Raw genomic sequence first — 15,712 nt, 5'->3', positions numbered from 1 at the left:
GAGAAGAACTCCGGGATATGGGTAGGAAATGAACACTATTTATAAACTTCAAAATGCCCGCTAAAAGTCATATTAAAAGTCATGCAAGATTAATTAACTCAAATAATCTTGCAATCAAATAAAAAATATGAAGATCACAACATCTTGAATTAATTCAAGAAAGTGTAAAGTCGAAAGATATTTTTATAATCACCAACACAACTAAATCAAAAATTGTGGAGAGTCAAAAAACACTCTCTCATTCATGAGTCATAATTTTAATTCAAACTTTAAATTTAATTCAAATTTCAATGATGAAAAGTTTGCTGAATTCTTCTTGCTTGTCTCCTTTGGCAACTACATCATTATTCACATCCTCTACACTTTGCAGCTTCTTCATTAGAACAGGGATTTTTCAGAACGGTAGAAATGTCTAGTTCCGAAGCTCCAGCAAGTTTGAATAGTTTCACTGCAACATCCAGGTTCTTCAACTAAGGAAAACCCAGTTTATACTCAACTTGAGACATCTCAAAAAGCATGTTACCCCAGAACAAGTGCATTTGAGATCTCATTAGTGGTGCTTGCTCTGCTGGTTCCTCAGGCGAAATTTCACCTCCGCCTCCTACACCTGAGGAATTATCTTCTGTACCACTGCTCTGTTCCTTCCTTGTTTTTAACAGCTCATCCTTCTTGCTTGCTATAGATCTTTCAGTTCATTTGCTCTCTGCTCCTCCAGCTTTTCCCTCATCTCATTAGCTGTTAGAATTTTCTGTTCTGCGTTATTAAAAAGACTGATAGTCTCGTTGGATCCCATTCTGACACGTCTTCTTTCTTTTCTAGCACATAAGACGAATGGAGTTTTGCCATTTCAAATTGCTGTTCCCAAGAGCCAACAATCCTTCGTGGAAATCTGGTTTGATCAGTAGTGCCTCCTCATACTTCTCTCTAGCAAGAGAATATTTCTCTTTCACCCAATCATATGCAGTTTGAAGCTGCACAGCCATCATTTCTTTATCAGCTGATTCATCTATGGGGATTATCTTCCTAGCTGCACACATATGAACATTTACCCAGTTAAAGAAATCCAGCGCAGCAGCCTCCTGAAACTTCATGGCAGCCCTGTCAAAAAGGTCTTGAATTGAGCAAACTCAAATAGCCAATCATCCATCTCCAGCACCTACAGTTTTCAGTATTGAAGCGTCCAGATTTTCATCTACTGTAGCCCCCTTGCTCTCAAGTAGCTTTTCTACTTCTTTGTCCTCCTCTTCTTCTTCCTCCTCTCCCTCTTCTTCTATTAAACGTGGCTCCTGCTCAAGACTCACTTCAACAATATGCAGACGTAGCATACCGATGGATCCTCCGTTATCAGCATCAGGGTCTCTGGGAATAAGGCTGTCAACATACGACTCGGCCATTTTTAAGTTCAGAGGTACATGTTATAGTCACCAAGTCACCATCATTGTCCTTGTATTTTATCAGCACTGCTTTTGACATGGGAAAGCGTTTGCTGATCACATCCCTCAAAACCTTTAAACTGCAATTTACTGGAATTTGGCCAAACCTTATGTCATGATCATAAACAAGTTTCAACTGTCTCCATCTGATTAGAGACGGTGTAGGTTGTTTATTCAGTGAAAGAAAATCCAATGGAGGCACCGACCGTCTCTCTGGTCATCCAGACGGGGGGTTCTATTGAAAGTTGAAACCCTAAAATATTAAATTCAGATTATTTTCTGTTAATTTTTTTTTTTGTGGGGCTTTCCTTTATGGCGCATGACATCAGTTGACTTAGTGTAAACACGGGCCTTAATAATTCGGGCTTTCAGTTGATGTTGCCCAGTATACCGTTTATATTTTTGCAAATTTATTAGTATTTATATGTGATATGTATATATATATACAAACAAAAGTAATCTAATTATAAAAGTTTTTTTTTATAAAAAAGTTATCCAATATAAAAATGCTAAAATTCATGAAATAAAAAATATTCACTCCAAGGAGTTGTGATGTACCGCATCAAATATAATAGCCACATATTCATTGAAGATACATGCACATCTTAATTTATTGAAGTATACGTTATTTAAAATTATAAATTTAATATGGCATTAAATTATAATAGGAATTTGGTTTTTATATTTTCGTCCGAGTCTGCAATTTCTCCATTGGCGTCTTATTAATCTTGTTATCTTGTTTTTCATATAAAAACAGACACTGGAGTCTTCCATGAAAAGCTACTCAATCCTCAAACTCTAGCTACGATCTTGGAACTTTGAAAAAAAAAAACAAAATCAACGAAACTCTGGCCTGGCTGCATATGCTCTACAAAGAAAAAGGGGGGAAAAGGAAAGAAATAATCTGTTTCTAAAAAAGTACATCTGTCAGGTTATAGATGTTGCTCATCTGGAAAAATCTCCGGTTTCACGTGATAACGAAATTGAACGTGGTGTTTGCGACACGTCAAACACCTCCATAAATCTCTGGTCCGAAACTCTAGCCTTGTCAGCTGCAAACCTCTGGTACTCCTCGAAAATTGAGGCCAAACACCAATTCTGTAATTTTCTCAGGCATCCCACGAGACAACCAGTTCGATGCTTCATCAAGAAAAATAGCACATGTTAAGAGTGGGAAGTATTCTTAGGCACTGACTAAGAAGTCAAAAGACAGGAAATATATTGGTACCTTCCCCCGTTTGCAGTGAATTAGGAGTGGACGGTTGCTTTCATCTATACATAATGTCCAATAGCAAAACGTATATTGATGATCAGATAGAAAAATTGGGGAATATATTAGCAAGAAAACAAATTTGTGGTGGAACTACCTAACAACACTTCCAATGCCCTACGAATTGTATCTTCTGGGATATTTACATATGGCTCCTGCATAAAGAGGGACAAAATCTTTAATAATTTGATCATACAGAAACATGAAATCATGTTATGTTACTTGCATCAGTGCCGGCCCATCGGTGTCCTTTTAAGCTAACAGAATATCAAAGAAATATGATTAATTAACAACTCAACTACTCATGCTAACCTTACTAAACAGAAACAGTTACAGCAATCATGAATAAAAATTCAACCGCTCCTTATCCTCAGCAAATATCCTTCTCACACTTGCTGAGTTTATTTCGTCGAGTAAGTCAAAGACGGTCTCACGAATTTTTATCTATGAGACGTATCAACCCTAACAATATTCACAATAAAAAGTAATACTCTTAACATAAAAAGTAATATTTTCTCATGGATGACCCAAATAAAAGATCTGTCTCACAAAATACGACTGTCTCACACAAGTTTTTGCCTATTTCGTCCTACTATATAGTTTGTAGGATTGCAGAATTTTAACCTTTTCTTTTGCTCAAGGGGTTTCAGTTGCTGCTTTGAATAACAACTCCGCGCAGAAAAAGAATTAAGACTCGCAAAGTTCTACATGATCAGCACAAGATTTATCGGATAAGTCCAAATTAATCCGGTTTCATTAAACCACATTATATATATTTACTTTATTTTTACCAACAATATTATCTACATGAATCACATTATGCAGCCTAAACAAAATTACACGTCGAAGCATAAATCCAAAATACCTTAGATCCTTCGATGCCGAGATGAAAAAGACGAATCTTGTTGGCGTTGATGAACTGCATATTGGCTTCGGGATAGGGTTCCGCACACAAGTATCTACGTATTACAATTCACACAGGAGCATTAATTTCAGTTTTCCGTACAAAGAGAAATGAAAGTACATAAAAGAATGGAGGGATTCCGAATTGAGCCTCACATGATTGATCGAATGCCTAGGGTTTCCAAGAACGGGAAATTAGGAGTGTCGGGGAATCCGGACCGGAATATTCCGTGATCAACCATAGAGAAATTCAACGGCGGAAGGAAAAGAGGCTCCTCAACATTGACGGCAGCCGTCGGAGATTTATCAGGTGACATATCGTCTGACGACGGTGGCGTGCCCGTGGTTGTGTGGCACATTGGACTAGTCTTCTACTCTTTCGAGACTTCTGGATTTCGTACTTTTTGGAATGGTTTGATTCCTTGGAATCTCGGAAGATCCTTTGGCAAGAGGAATTGGCGCTGCCAGATGTTGGCTTTGGTCCCCAATAATAATTACATATACACTTTAATAAAATTATGAGAACGATTTATATAAAAGTATATTTTTTAAAAGTTATAAAAGTATATATTTATTCCAACTTAATATATTTATATATTTATGATTATGATTTATTAATCTAAATATCTAATATTAAATTTTAATATAATTAAGCAAATAAACTATTTTATTTTGTTGACAATGATATGTATAGAGAAACAATCAGAAAACAAAAATAGGAATAACGTTACTTCGATTTCTGTATTATGTTAGACGTTTAAATTTTTTTTTTTAAGTTGTTATATCCGATTATAATAAACTCTCTCCAATTAAAAAAAGAAGTTAAAATATACTTTTTCTGTCCTAATTATATATAATAAAAAAAAATTCGCATAGGTTAATAAAACCCATAAAAAAACAAAATTCACAAACAAATTTTATATTTTATCATTATTTAAAACAATCCAAAAAATCTATATAATTAAGACGAAATGAGTAAAAGAAAAACGAAAAGCGTACAGCCAGAGAGGAGAACACGAACGATATCAGCTTAATGGACCTAGGTATGAAGCCCAATGAGTTCCTGATATCATTGTTCTTTAGGGCTGGAAGTATTACCGCCCAATAATATTAACCATCAAAGCCCAAATAAAATTGTTTCTCCTTAAACCCGAGTCTACATTACGTCAATATATATTAAGCAGCGAGGTATAATTTTTTGGGAAGAAGAGGTCAACAACACAAGAGTAACTATCAAAACAGGAGTTCGCGATCGATCATCGATGGCTGACTCGATGCCGACCAATCTGTCAATTTCTAAGCATGGTATTGAATTTTAACGTTGAATCCTTCAAAATTCCGAATTACGTGATGAATGGGGCAGGTGATTAATGGGAAGCTTGCAAGATTAAGGAAATTCGAGAATGAAATTAGCTAAGATATTCCTTGACTTTTGACAACTGATACAAGCATTTTAGTATGTTGTACAAACTCAAATATATTTATAAGAAGATTTATGCCTAATTTTAAAAAACACGTGGACTAAAATGTTAATAATTTTACATAGGATAATTTTTGTTTTTGTTTTTGATTGTTTACCTGGGGGTGTCTTAATCCTACATTAAGATTCCACTCGGCAGATACAGTCAAGTATGTTATATTGCTCTCAATTCCAACATGGTGGAGGAACCCATCCATTAATTATCGTAGTGAACTCAGGGTAAGTCTTCATGAATCATGCTCCAAACTTGGATGAGTTGGATCCATTGCCAATATTTCATATAAATTAATATGTATCTGACATGAAATGTCTGAGCATTGATAACTGAAATACAAATTCAATCGAGTTTGTGCTTCAATCGAAGTAAACTAGGTTCTCTTCCACTCGAAGATTCTTGTCGTGAGTAAATGAAAAACAGGACACGACTCCAGATATTTCATCCATCCAGAGGAACGAAACCACACGCGACAATACGACGGTGAACACAATGAAAATACTAGATGAAATGGACGAAAAAGAGAAATAGATACTTGGGAAAGCTAAAAATTATGCACGGGTGAAAAGAAAGAGTACCGAAAAAGAGAGAGAGGGTAAAAAAAATACGATGGCTTTGTTTGGACACTCTAGAAAATAAAAAAATGAAAGAAAAACATATAACTCAATAATGGAGTCACTCAACTGCACCTGCTAAATCAGGGAAATTTACCAATCGCAGAGCTCAAATGCAGATGAAAGTTAAACTAACTCGTTGCTGTCAATGATCGAATATACTAAAAATGAAGTAAAAAAACCATCCAATCAATTTAGCAGAAATTTAAGGAAAGATCGAATATATAAAACTCACCCTTGATTTACAACATGTTTGTCTACAAACATACCGAAATACAATTTCTTGCAGCAAACGTGAATGTTGCTTTCATGGCATAAGCAAAAATAAAAATAAAAAGAAAGTAAATCAATCTTTTTTACCCTTCTCTTAGTTTCCTCCAATATCTTTAACCCCAAACGCTCCAAATTCTCTCTCCAAGAAAGCTCACAAACCACCTCACTGACCCTCTCTCCAACTCTTCTTCCTCCCCATTTTTCTCCTCCTCCTCACGGCCACTATTTTCTCCGTCGTCTCCGCCGCCGTCAATACCGTGCTCCGCGGGAGAGTTCGATTCAGTGAAGTCAAAATCTTGCTTAGTCAAACTGGGTTCAGACTTCTTGGACTCATCTAACTCAAGACAAAGTTTACCTTTAACACTTTTACTCTTCCTCCTTTCTCTCTTGTTCTTTTCTTGCCTGCTCTCCTTAAAAATACTTTCTTCGAACGCATCTATTATTTCGTGTATAAGCTGACGATTTGGAGATGAATCCCACTTCACCCAGTAGCTCATATAACATCTGAAGCAGCAGCAGCTGAAGCACACAGGGTGGTCAGTCGCCCCACCCTTAGAACCACCCGAAGTGGCTGTTGAAGGGGTTTTATTGTGGTGGCTGTTGGAAAAGTTGGCGGAGGAGCAAGAGATGAGGTATGCAAGCATTTCCCTTTCTTCCTGAGACAGAGCAGCTGCCAAAGTCAATATCGCAGCCGGCAAGAAGGAAAGAAGCTGGTCTGAGACCGCCGGTGGCGTCGGATGCACCGTGCCCCTTCTGTACAGCTTCTTCATAGCTTACTTCTAGAGATAGAAAGAGAGTTGTCCAATGTTTCTTCCTAGTTTAGTGATGTAAGGAAATATAGAGCGAGAGAGAGAATGGGCGAGGATTTGATTCATGAATATATTATTTGGGTAGGAGGAATATTAAAGTGCGACGCAGGTGTGGGTGTATGTACACGGTCCATTGATGAACCGGTGATATTTTGTGAAAGAAAGAGATTTGATTGGCAGGAAGCAATTAACGTGGGCCCCCACTCTATGCGAATCTCTTTGATCGTGTCCTCTTTGTAGAAATTCTCTTTTGTCTCTTTGTTAAATGCCAGCATTTCTTCATAATTTGGGCCGGAATGAGGCCCAAAACATAGGCCCACGATGTATGACTTGGCTTTTTCTTTCTTCCATTTTTTTTAAGAATATTTTTTTATGGTCGGTCGATCCATTCGATTACATATCTACGATATTTTCATTCGTGGGATCATTTTCAAATGTTTTTTTTTATGTAATAACTCTTTACCGTGTTTCGATTCGGTCATAGTGGTATTTTGAGATGAAATATTATATTGAAAAAAATATTATAAAAAATATCATCCAACACTAAATATAGATCTTAAGACTTCGGGTTCGATAGTAAGTGAAAAATGGTAAAATAATAAGCGTAACACTAGATGTATACCTAGCGTTATACTTGGATTTACAGTTTTCTTTGTGCCGTTCACCATTACTCAAATAATAATAATATGATTTTAACAAATGACAAATGAGACATACAAAAAAAAAGTAGAAAATTCTCTTTCGAGACCATAATCGCAAGCCATGAAAATTAAGATGATACGATGAACATCTCATGTCAAAAATTGGGATTTTTGGGCCACACGATCATGGATTATGATGATAAATCATTATCTATAGATAACAACTCGCATTTTTTAAAAACAAAATATTGCGTCAGGGTTGAGTGAACCATAGAGCCTGCTGAACACCATCATGGATTCCCTTGATAAACACATCAATTTTCTAAAATTTTGAAAACCACACACCACTTCATATGCATGTCTCCCACTTTCTCACACTTTTCGAGTAAAATAATTATAAAATATGCATGCAACTTTAAAATCTATCCACATTTTCAACCAATTTTTAGAATATAATCTATTACTTGTCCATCCAACATCACATTTGTTTAGTTATTTTTGTAATCGTTCAACTTTCATGTTTATATAAATGTTGAGTATAGCTTGAACGGAACCCATCCACTAAACACTGCACCTCCACCCAAACATTTCGGGTACCAGCAGAACACTAGCTAATGTCAAGATCCATGGAAAATTATACTTCATAAATACTGATTTAATCAACTGCAATCCAACACGCTTTTTAAATAAGTGGATAGGGTAATTTAACTATATGAGAAAGAAAAGCCCATCTGTGTTAAGGCGCCGGGAGAGCAATCCCGGATCTTGGCCCCTTTATTATTATTTTTCTTGGAAAGAGCCCATTTATGTTTTTTAAAAGCCCAGGAAAGCTATCCCTGGGCCCTCGGCTTCTTTGAAAATTTAATTATCCAAATTTAAAACGAAAAAGACAATCTTATCCTTCAAAATGGTCGGACTATGTAAAATTACAAAAGCATCCCTAGTCCCCCTGAAGGAAACGAAACAGGAAGAGGCATAAATAAATACAATAGAAGTTTAAAATAATAGGCCTAAGCGACCGAGCTCTCGGAGCGGCATCTCAAGCAGTCAAACACAGAGGCCAGAGCCGAGGAAAAATTCGATGGCTACCTCGAAACTTCATGCTCTGTGGAACCACCCAGCTGGCCCTAAAACAAGTTATTTTATCATTGCTTCACTTATTTCATCGATTTCTAATAATCTTTACGTTATATGTTCGATATTAGATGCAAAAAATTCCAGCTTTATGTCGTTGACATTAAGTTTGATGGAATTGCTTTATCTGATTTAGATTTTATCTTACCTGTTTATATCTGAACCCGGAAAGGGTGTGTTGTGTTTACTGATTTATTGCATTAAGTTTACGGAGTTAGATGTGAAAATGGTTTGACTTCTAGCTGATCTTGTAATCGCATCGATATAGCCTTTATTTTATTGTACGGCTTCAGTATGTAATCTCGTGTCTTTACTTCCTGAACTTGGGATGTGAAAACTCTTGGGACTTTTGAGTATTTTAATTTAATTGATTTTTCATTATTTTTTTCCATTACCATGCATGAAAGAGCTTCTTATATTAATTCTCAGAAGTCTTATAGCGCTGCTATGAATAATGATATTTTGCAAGAACTGACAAATTATTTTTAGGTAGAATGATGAGTGCAAGAAGATTAAATGACTCTCAAGTTTATACAACATTGATCTGCAGAGTTTCTCAAGTCTTTGTGGCAATTATCTATCCTAGAGTATCCTAATGAGCTCATACTTGATGAGATTGTTAATCATGAAAAGAAGCATGTAAATGTTGTAGTTAAGCAAGTAAATTGTATTTCTTTTTTAAGTTCTTGTTTTGTCTCAAATTCTCAACCAATGGTGTCGTATAAACAGATGCTGAATAACACTGTCTGCGGAGTTGAGTTTTCTTTGGGTTTCTAATTTAACTGTGAAGTTCACGTTATAATTTAGGTATCTGCCTTGACCAATATTGTGATCAGTTAGTGTAATATTCTAGTTAATGTTGTGTTGTAGTTCATTTCTGGGCACCAACCTTCAAGTGGGGCATTAGCATAGCCAATTATGCTGACTTCAGCAAACCGCCGGAGAAAGTTTCATATCCCCAGCAAGTTGGTGAGTGATGTTTGATGATCTTTTGTACTCTTGAACTTTTGGACGTGTGAACATGAGATAATGGTGTATCTATTGTCTCTTCCCATCGAAAGTTTAATTACTTTTATTTAGGATATTGTGGAACTGATTGTGTCAATCTTATGATTAATTTTGTGCAGCTGTGACTGCAACTGGACTAGTATTGTCGCGTTACAGCACAGTTATTACTCCTGTAAGTTCAATTAGATCTGGGCTGTAATTTTTTTATTATGTTTTTGTGAGACTAGATAATCATCAATTTTATTGATCTGTCATTCTGTCTGAGAAATATAATTTTCAACTCACATCTAGGTACCAAATTATCCATCTATGTTGAGTTTTCGGTTCAAGTCATACATTTTTCTCAGATCAAGCAAGTCCTGACAGCTTAAGAAACTTTAAGGCACCAGTATAATATTAGTTCCAAAAGAGTAGAATTATTTGGTGGAAACCTATAAAACCATCTGAATTGGAATCCTACAAAACCATCCAAAATTATGTCTCGGTAAGGTCGCAGGACTTAAAAAGTTCAGATAAAATCTACACCTCCATCTTTTGTTCTAAGCATCACCTTTTTCTGGCATATTTTCGAGACAAATTTATTTCAATATCTCAACTGTGCTGCTCTATTTGTATATATCATGTTAGACAGCAAATCAAGTCTTTTTGAAGCAGGCTGTTAAAAAAAGGCGTAGGTGAAGCAAAACAGGATTAAAGTGAAGGTTGTTAATCAAATTTCAAAGTCAATATTTAATGCGAGTTGCATTTGCAAGCCGCTCTTTGCATCTGCAGCTGATGGATTCATGTTCCATTATTCACGTCATTTTTGTTTTGCAATTGCTTCACTTTCTATTTTTCTGATCTTATGAGATTATTGGTTTCTTAACCGTGATATCACTGACTATGGTGTGCAGAAGAATTGGAACCTTCTTAGTGTAAACGTTGTAATGGCTGGTACCGGCATTTACCAGCTTGCCCGAAAAATTCAGTAGGTGTATTTCTTAGTATGTTTTTGTATATCTTCACTGTGGCCTTCGTGATAAGGCTACATTGTGCTTTGCATTCATGAGAACCCCTCATCATTACAGGCACGATTACTTCAACGAGGAGCAAGCTGTTGTAGCTAAAGAATGATCCGAAAATCTCCTTTTGTAATAAACTCAATGTGACTGATTGACTGATTGTAATACATAACATAAATTGCCATCACATATAATAATTGATTTCAGATAATGTTTTATTATTATTTTGTTCGTTGCAAGCAACCATTACCATCTCTTTTGTCGACGTAATATAAAATTTTAATATATTAGTGTTATTTTAACTTTATATATATATATATATATATATATATATATATATATATATATATATATATATATACTAGGAATGATCACGTGCGATGCACGTAGGTGATTAATAATAAAAAAATATAATAACGAGATTTAGATAATTTTTCAAATCGTTTGAATAATATCTTGTTTATGAATATTTATTAATCTAAATATATCAAAACACAATAAATAAAAATATACGATAACGATAAATCAAATATATTCACTTATTTATATAATATTTTTCAATTTGTATGATTATAACATAATGACAGCTTTCTCAAATTAACAAAGATATTTTTCATCTAAATATCATTCACAATGAAAAACAATAAAAATAAAATTAAGAGAATAGAAAATTTTACTAAAACCAAAATCATAATGTATGTTAGATGGAGTGCATATAGTGATTGTCAAATAAAATTCTCTTAATTAACTCAATTATCATAATGATGTTAAAATAAAACACTTAAACTTGTTATTAAGTTAAATATCAATTGTGTTTTTGCTACTTTTAACTCCTTGCGAATTTTGTTTAACTTTTTCCTTTTATAAAATATATATTACACGTCAACTCAAATATTTTAAACAGTATAGTAGCTCAATCGCCATGATTCGATCGATGTATCCAACAAGGACAATTATTGAACTCAAACAATATCAATTATTACACTAATTGCAATCTATGAGAATCTATCTCATGACTTTGACTCTTATATATACCAATTGTAAGATCATGCAATTGCCGTTTTACCAAAAGTTATAACCAGGGTAACGATGCAACATTAACTAAAATCTTTTAAAATCGTAAATCAACTCAAACGTCACATTTGGATTGTTATATCTTACATAAACAAGTATTGCACCTAACAAATATGATATAGTTGTTATTTTACATTTTAGAAATCATTTTTCTAAATCAAATTTTTTCTCACTAATCAAATAATTTCATCGAAAACAAAAGTAGTTTTAATTACTAATAATAATTTAAACACAAATGAATCATAAATGAAATCAAAATTATTCTCACTAGTCAAATAATTTCATCGAACACAAAATAGTTTTAATTACTAATAATAATTTAAACACAAAGTAGTTTAATAACTAATAATAATTTAAACACAAATATCATTTAAAAACATTATTATCTAAAATATTATAATTAATCATAAATGAAATCACTAAATTATTGAGTAATTATTTATTTAAATCAATTTATAAAATAAAAGATAAGATAAGATATAAATATTAAATATTCATTAACAACCATGAAGAAATACACTAATTTTGGTTAACAACAAAGAAAAATTATGGGTAAATTGATAAATTCAATATGCATTAATATCCAAAGACATTTAAGATAAACAATAGATTATAAAAGAACCCATCGAAACAATTATTGATTTAATTTGCTACATTAAATGAATAAGGGTATATTGGAAAATTCACAATTAGAAGTCAGGTTAATAATGTTTTTTTTATGATTTATATCTACATTGCCTTGTAAGTATTTCTTCCAATAATTACCATATTTTTTTTCTTGTCACAAAAGTGATGCGTGGTATCTATGTTTATTTCATTTTTCTAATTTTCATTTTTAAGCATGAAATGAGCCTTCACAATCTTTCCACGTTATATTTCTTGGCGTGTTACCAAACATCAATCATGCATGTCTTCTACTCTACTTTATTAAAAACGTAGAAAATGTGCTAGACAATTAAATATCATACATGCATGCGCATGTATTCCACCCTCAGTACTCTTGATACAAAAACAAACCAACATGGGAAGGTTGAGATCCAATTTCCACCTATATTTTCTTTCTCCTCTACTATTAATCTTCTTATTGATCACCATTGTTTTCACGGTGTCTCAGCCGCTCTCCACAGACTCACGGTGGATCGTCGATGAATCAGGCAAGCGCATAAAGCTGGCATGCGTAAATTGGCCGGCGCATCTAGAGGTGGTGGTGGCAGAAGGGCTGAGCAAGAAGCCACTGGATGCTATTTCTGCAGAAATTCTTGAGATGGGATTCAACTGTGTTAGACTAACATGGCCACTTTTCTTGTTTACGAATGATACATTGGCTTCTGTTACTGTCAAACAATCTTTCAACAACCTGGGATTGGTCGAATCCAGCGCAGGTTTCCAGGCAAATAATCCATCACTGATTAATCTTACTCTCATCAATGCATACCAGGTAGCTAGTAAGAGATTTACAATGGTCCTAATGTACTTGTAATATAATTTCCTTTCCGAAATGATGGATAAAAAAAATTAATATTCGATTCGATGACAGTTTTGAAGTGATATGTTTCAGGCAGTGGTCTCTAGTCTTGCTAGGAACGACGTGATGGTCATACTAGACAACCATATAAGCAAGCCGGGTTGGTGCTGCAGCAATTTTGATGACAATGGCTTTTTCGGAGACAAGTATTTCAACCCAGACACATGGATCAAGGGCCTAACAAAGGTTGCCACCACTTTCAATGGAACCAAAAATGTGGTTGGCATGGGCTTGAGGAATGAACTCAGAGGTCCTAAACAAAATATTAATGATTGGTACAGGTAACATAGCGACATTTGTATCATAACACTGCTCTTATAAGAACCCATGTTGAAAATATGACGTACGTACACTTGAAATATCTCCAAATTTATAAATCTCTCAATTATTCCTCGAGTCTGGTATGCGAAGATCATAAATAAAATTGGCCACCTCAAAAGTAACCAAGGTTGATGGAAGTCAATTTTGTATGGCTTTCTCTAGTCCATCAAAATTCAGAGTTTTTATCTTAACTCAACTATAAATAAATGAATAGGAATCAGATTACCGATGCCATCCCAATTCCTTTACTGGGTCGTTTCTTTTACTGCATTGTTATTTTAAGGAGAACACACAAGTGTTAAGATGTATGTTTTCAGAACAGTTCAAATCAAGAAGGATAGTCTACTGCATTTGAGTAAAGCCTCTCAAACTTATACATGATTCCACGTTTATTAGTTATGAAGCTAACGCTAGATCACAACACCACATATCTAGGAGGAGATAAACTGTATCATTAAATAACGCTTGGAATCCCCTATCTCAAATCACTGTTATTATGATACAAATTGCATAATCGAGTCAATGCTCTGTCTTGTAATGGACAGGTACATGCAGAAAGGAGCAGAAGTAGTACATGCCACCAACCCCAACGTTCTTGTCATTTTGTCCGGGCTGAAATTCGACAATGATCTATCTTTTCTTATTAGCAAACCTGTCAATTTGAGTTACTCTAACAAGACAGTGTTTGAGCTTCATTGGTATAGTTTCACAGATGGCACAGCATGGCAATCAGGCAACCCTAACCAAGTATGTGGGCAAGTTGTAGATGAGACAATGAAGAGAGCAACTTTTTTGCTGGAGCAAGGGTACCCCTTGTTTGTGAGTGAATTTGGGGTGGATATGAGGGGTATTAGTGTGAATGACCACAGATTCTTGAATTGTTTTGTTGGGTGGGCAGCCGAATTCGACGTGGATTGGGCATTGTGGGCTTTAACAGGAAGTTATTATTTAAGAGAAGGGGTGATTGGATTAGATGAAACTTATGGAGTTTATAATTGGAATTGGTGTGGAGCAAGGAACGCAAGTATTTTACAAAAGTTATCTGTTCTTCAATCTCCATTTAGAGGTAGATTTGCAGCGCATCTTTTTTCTTGATTTCTACTATCCAAATAAGGTTCACTCATAATTTAACATGCACAATTTCTCGGCGAACCTGGGATTCATAATCATTCTAAAAAATTTACAGGGCCAGGTTACTCTGAAGCACGTCAACATAAGATACTTTTCCATCCCATGACAGGACTATGTGTGAGAAGAATATTGTCATTACCAAAACCCCTGGTTTTAGGATCATGCTCCAATGCCTCAGCATGGAGCTACACTCCCCAAAAAACCTTGACAATAAAGGGAACATATTTTTGCCTACAAGCAGACAAATTGGGGGAGCCTGCAAAGCTTGGTATAATCTGCGGCAGTGACAGCTCAAAATGGGAGGCTATTTCAGACTCTAAGATGCATCTGTCCACAAAACTCGAAGATGGCATCAGCGTGTGTTTGGACATAGATTCAGAGAAGAGCATTGTCACAAATAGTTGCAAATGTTTGGATAATAAGAACAATACGTGCGATCCAGGAAGCCAGTGGTTCAAAATCATCGACAGCACAAGACACACGAATCTCGGGCTCCGTTCTGAAAAATGTAGCCAAGAATAATTTTCCTCGAGGCTTTAGTTGGGATGAACATTACAAGTACGTACGAATATGAGAAAATGCATGGTTTGATATTGGCATATATCTTCACTGTGGCCTTCGTGATAAAGCTACATAGTGCTTTGCGTTCATGAGAACCCCTCACCATTACAGGCACGATTACTTCAACGAGGAGCAAGCTGTTGTAGCTAAAGAATGATCCGAAAATCACCCACGTCTCCTTTTGTAATAAACTCAATTTGACTGATTGACTGATTGTAATAAATAACATAAATTGCCATCACATATAATAATTGATTTCAGATAATGTTTTATTATTATTTTGTTCGTTGCAAGAAACCATTACCATCTCTTTTGTCGTAATATAAAATTTTAATATATTAGTGTTATTTTCACTTTATTTATTATATATGTATATATAAGTGGTAATATTAATAACACGAAATACAAACCTTAAGTTAATTTGTTTATTGACGAAATGAAAATGGATTGATATATCAAATGTAAAATATAACTATTATTTTTAATATATTAGTATTATTTAGTGCATTTGGAAAACAGATATCATAATTCGAAATTTT

General features: G+C 34.7%; 4 protein-coding genes and 1 pseudogene across 5 annotated transcripts; 2 read left to right on the top strand and 3 right to left on the bottom strand.

Moving 5' to 3' along the window:
- Nucleotides 1–214: 214 nt before the first annotated feature.
- On the bottom strand, nucleotides 215–2,296 carry LOC140815699 (protein CLMP1-like; annotated as a pseudogene).
- LOC140814468 (inositol diphosphatase DSP1-like) lies at nucleotides 2,163–4,079 on the bottom strand. The gene is made up of 5 exons (XM_073173465.1): nucleotides 3,763–4,079; nucleotides 3,569–3,662; nucleotides 2,801–2,858; nucleotides 2,662–2,705; nucleotides 2,163–2,573 (listed from the first exon to the last, which is right to left on the bottom strand). Exons 1-5 carry the CDS (start codon nucleotides 3,963–3,965, stop codon nucleotides 2,379–2,381), a joined length of 594 nt encoding a protein of 197 aa, XP_073029566.1. The 5' UTR covers nucleotides 3,966–4,079; the 3' UTR covers nucleotides 2,163–2,378.
- A 1,839-nt stretch (nucleotides 4,080–5,918) lies between these two features.
- LOC140815085 (uncharacterized) lies at nucleotides 5,919–6,871 on the bottom strand. Its single transcript, XM_073174194.1, has one exon. The coding sequence runs from the start codon at nucleotides 6,736–6,738 to the stop codon at nucleotides 6,082–6,084; it is 657 nt and encodes a 218-aa protein (XP_073030295.1). The 5' UTR covers nucleotides 6,739–6,871; the 3' UTR covers nucleotides 5,919–6,081.
- A 1,534-nt stretch (nucleotides 6,872–8,405) lies between these two features.
- Nucleotides 8,406–15,411, top strand: LOC140814723 (mitochondrial pyruvate carrier 4-like). Of its 2 annotated transcripts, none has more exons than XM_073173805.1 (5): nucleotides 8,406–8,554; nucleotides 9,423–9,521; nucleotides 9,680–9,732; nucleotides 10,454–10,527; nucleotides 15,285–15,411. In XM_073173805.1, exons 1-5 carry the CDS (start codon nucleotides 8,500–8,502, stop codon nucleotides 15,328–15,330), a joined length of 327 nt encoding a protein of 108 aa, XP_073029906.1. In that variant the 5' UTR covers nucleotides 8,406–8,499; the 3' UTR covers nucleotides 15,331–15,411. The 2 variants fall into 2 exon arrangements, with proteins under 2 accessions (XP_073029906.1, XP_073029905.1); XM_073173804.1 differs by lacking the exon at nucleotides 15,285–15,411 and adding an exon at nucleotides 10,628–10,713.
- Nucleotides 12,510–15,278, top strand: LOC140814722 (glycosyl hydrolase 5 family protein-like). Its single transcript, XM_073173803.1, has 4 exons — nucleotides 12,510–13,073; nucleotides 13,194–13,441; nucleotides 14,027–14,547; nucleotides 14,668–15,278. The coding sequence occupies exons 1-4, from the start codon at nucleotides 12,657–12,659 to the stop codon at nucleotides 15,132–15,134; spliced, it is 1,653 nt and encodes a 550-aa protein (XP_073029904.1). The 5' UTR covers nucleotides 12,510–12,656; the 3' UTR covers nucleotides 15,135–15,278.
- Nucleotides 15,412–15,712: the final 301 nt, after the last annotated feature.

The sequence above is a fragment of the Primulina eburnea genome, chromosome 15, assembly GCF_022965805.1.
Source record: "Primulina eburnea isolate SZY01 chromosome 15, ASM2296580v1, whole genome shotgun sequence".
NCBI lineage: Eukaryota > Viridiplantae > Streptophyta > Magnoliopsida > Lamiales > Gesneriaceae > Primulina > Primulina eburnea.
This window is presented reverse-complemented; position numbering and strand designations above follow the sequence as displayed.

What these genes read in the sequence shown, in the direction of transcription:
- LOC140814468 (XM_073173465.1), bottom strand. Translation starts at nt 3,965, where the DNA reads ATGTGCCACACAACCACGGGCACGCCACCGTCGTCAGACGATATGTCA. An exon ending in GGCATTGGAAGTGTTGTTAG is followed by an intron (nt 2,706 to 2,800) that starts GTAGTTCCACCA and finishes CATTATGTATAG; the next exon opens with ATGAAAGCAACCGTCCACTC. An exon ending in TTCACTGCAAACGGGGGAAG is followed by an intron (nt 2,574 to 2,661) that starts GTACCAATATAT and finishes TTCTTGATGAAG; the next exon opens with CATCGAACTGGTTGTCTCGT.
- LOC140815085 (XM_073174194.1), bottom strand. Translation starts at nt 6,738, where the DNA reads ATGAAGAAGCTGTACAGAAGGGGCACGGTGCATCCGACGCCACCGGCG.
- LOC140814723 (XM_073173805.1), top strand. Translation starts at nt 8,500, where the DNA reads ATGGCTACCTCGAAACTTCATGCTCTGTGGAACCACCCAGCTGGCCCT. An exon ending in TTCATATCCCCAGCAAGTTG is followed by an intron (nt 9,522 to 9,679) that starts GTGAGTGATGTT and finishes AATTTTGTGCAG; the next exon opens with CTGTGACTGCAACTGGACTA. An exon ending in ACAGCACAGTTATTACTCCT is followed by an intron (nt 9,733 to 10,453) that starts GTAAGTTCAATT and finishes TATGGTGTGCAG; the next exon opens with AAGAATTGGAACCTTCTTAG.
- LOC140814722 (XM_073173803.1), top strand. Translation starts at nt 12,657, where the DNA reads ATGGGAAGGTTGAGATCCAATTTCCACCTATATTTTCTTTCTCCTCTA. An exon ending in AATATTAATGATTGGTACAG is followed by an intron (nt 13,442 to 14,026) that starts GTAACATAGCGA and finishes TGTAATGGACAG; the next exon opens with GTACATGCAGAAAGGAGCAG. An exon ending in TCTTCAATCTCCATTTAGAG is followed by an intron (nt 14,548 to 14,667) that starts GTAGATTTGCAG and finishes AAAAATTTACAG; the next exon opens with GGCCAGGTTACTCTGAAGCA.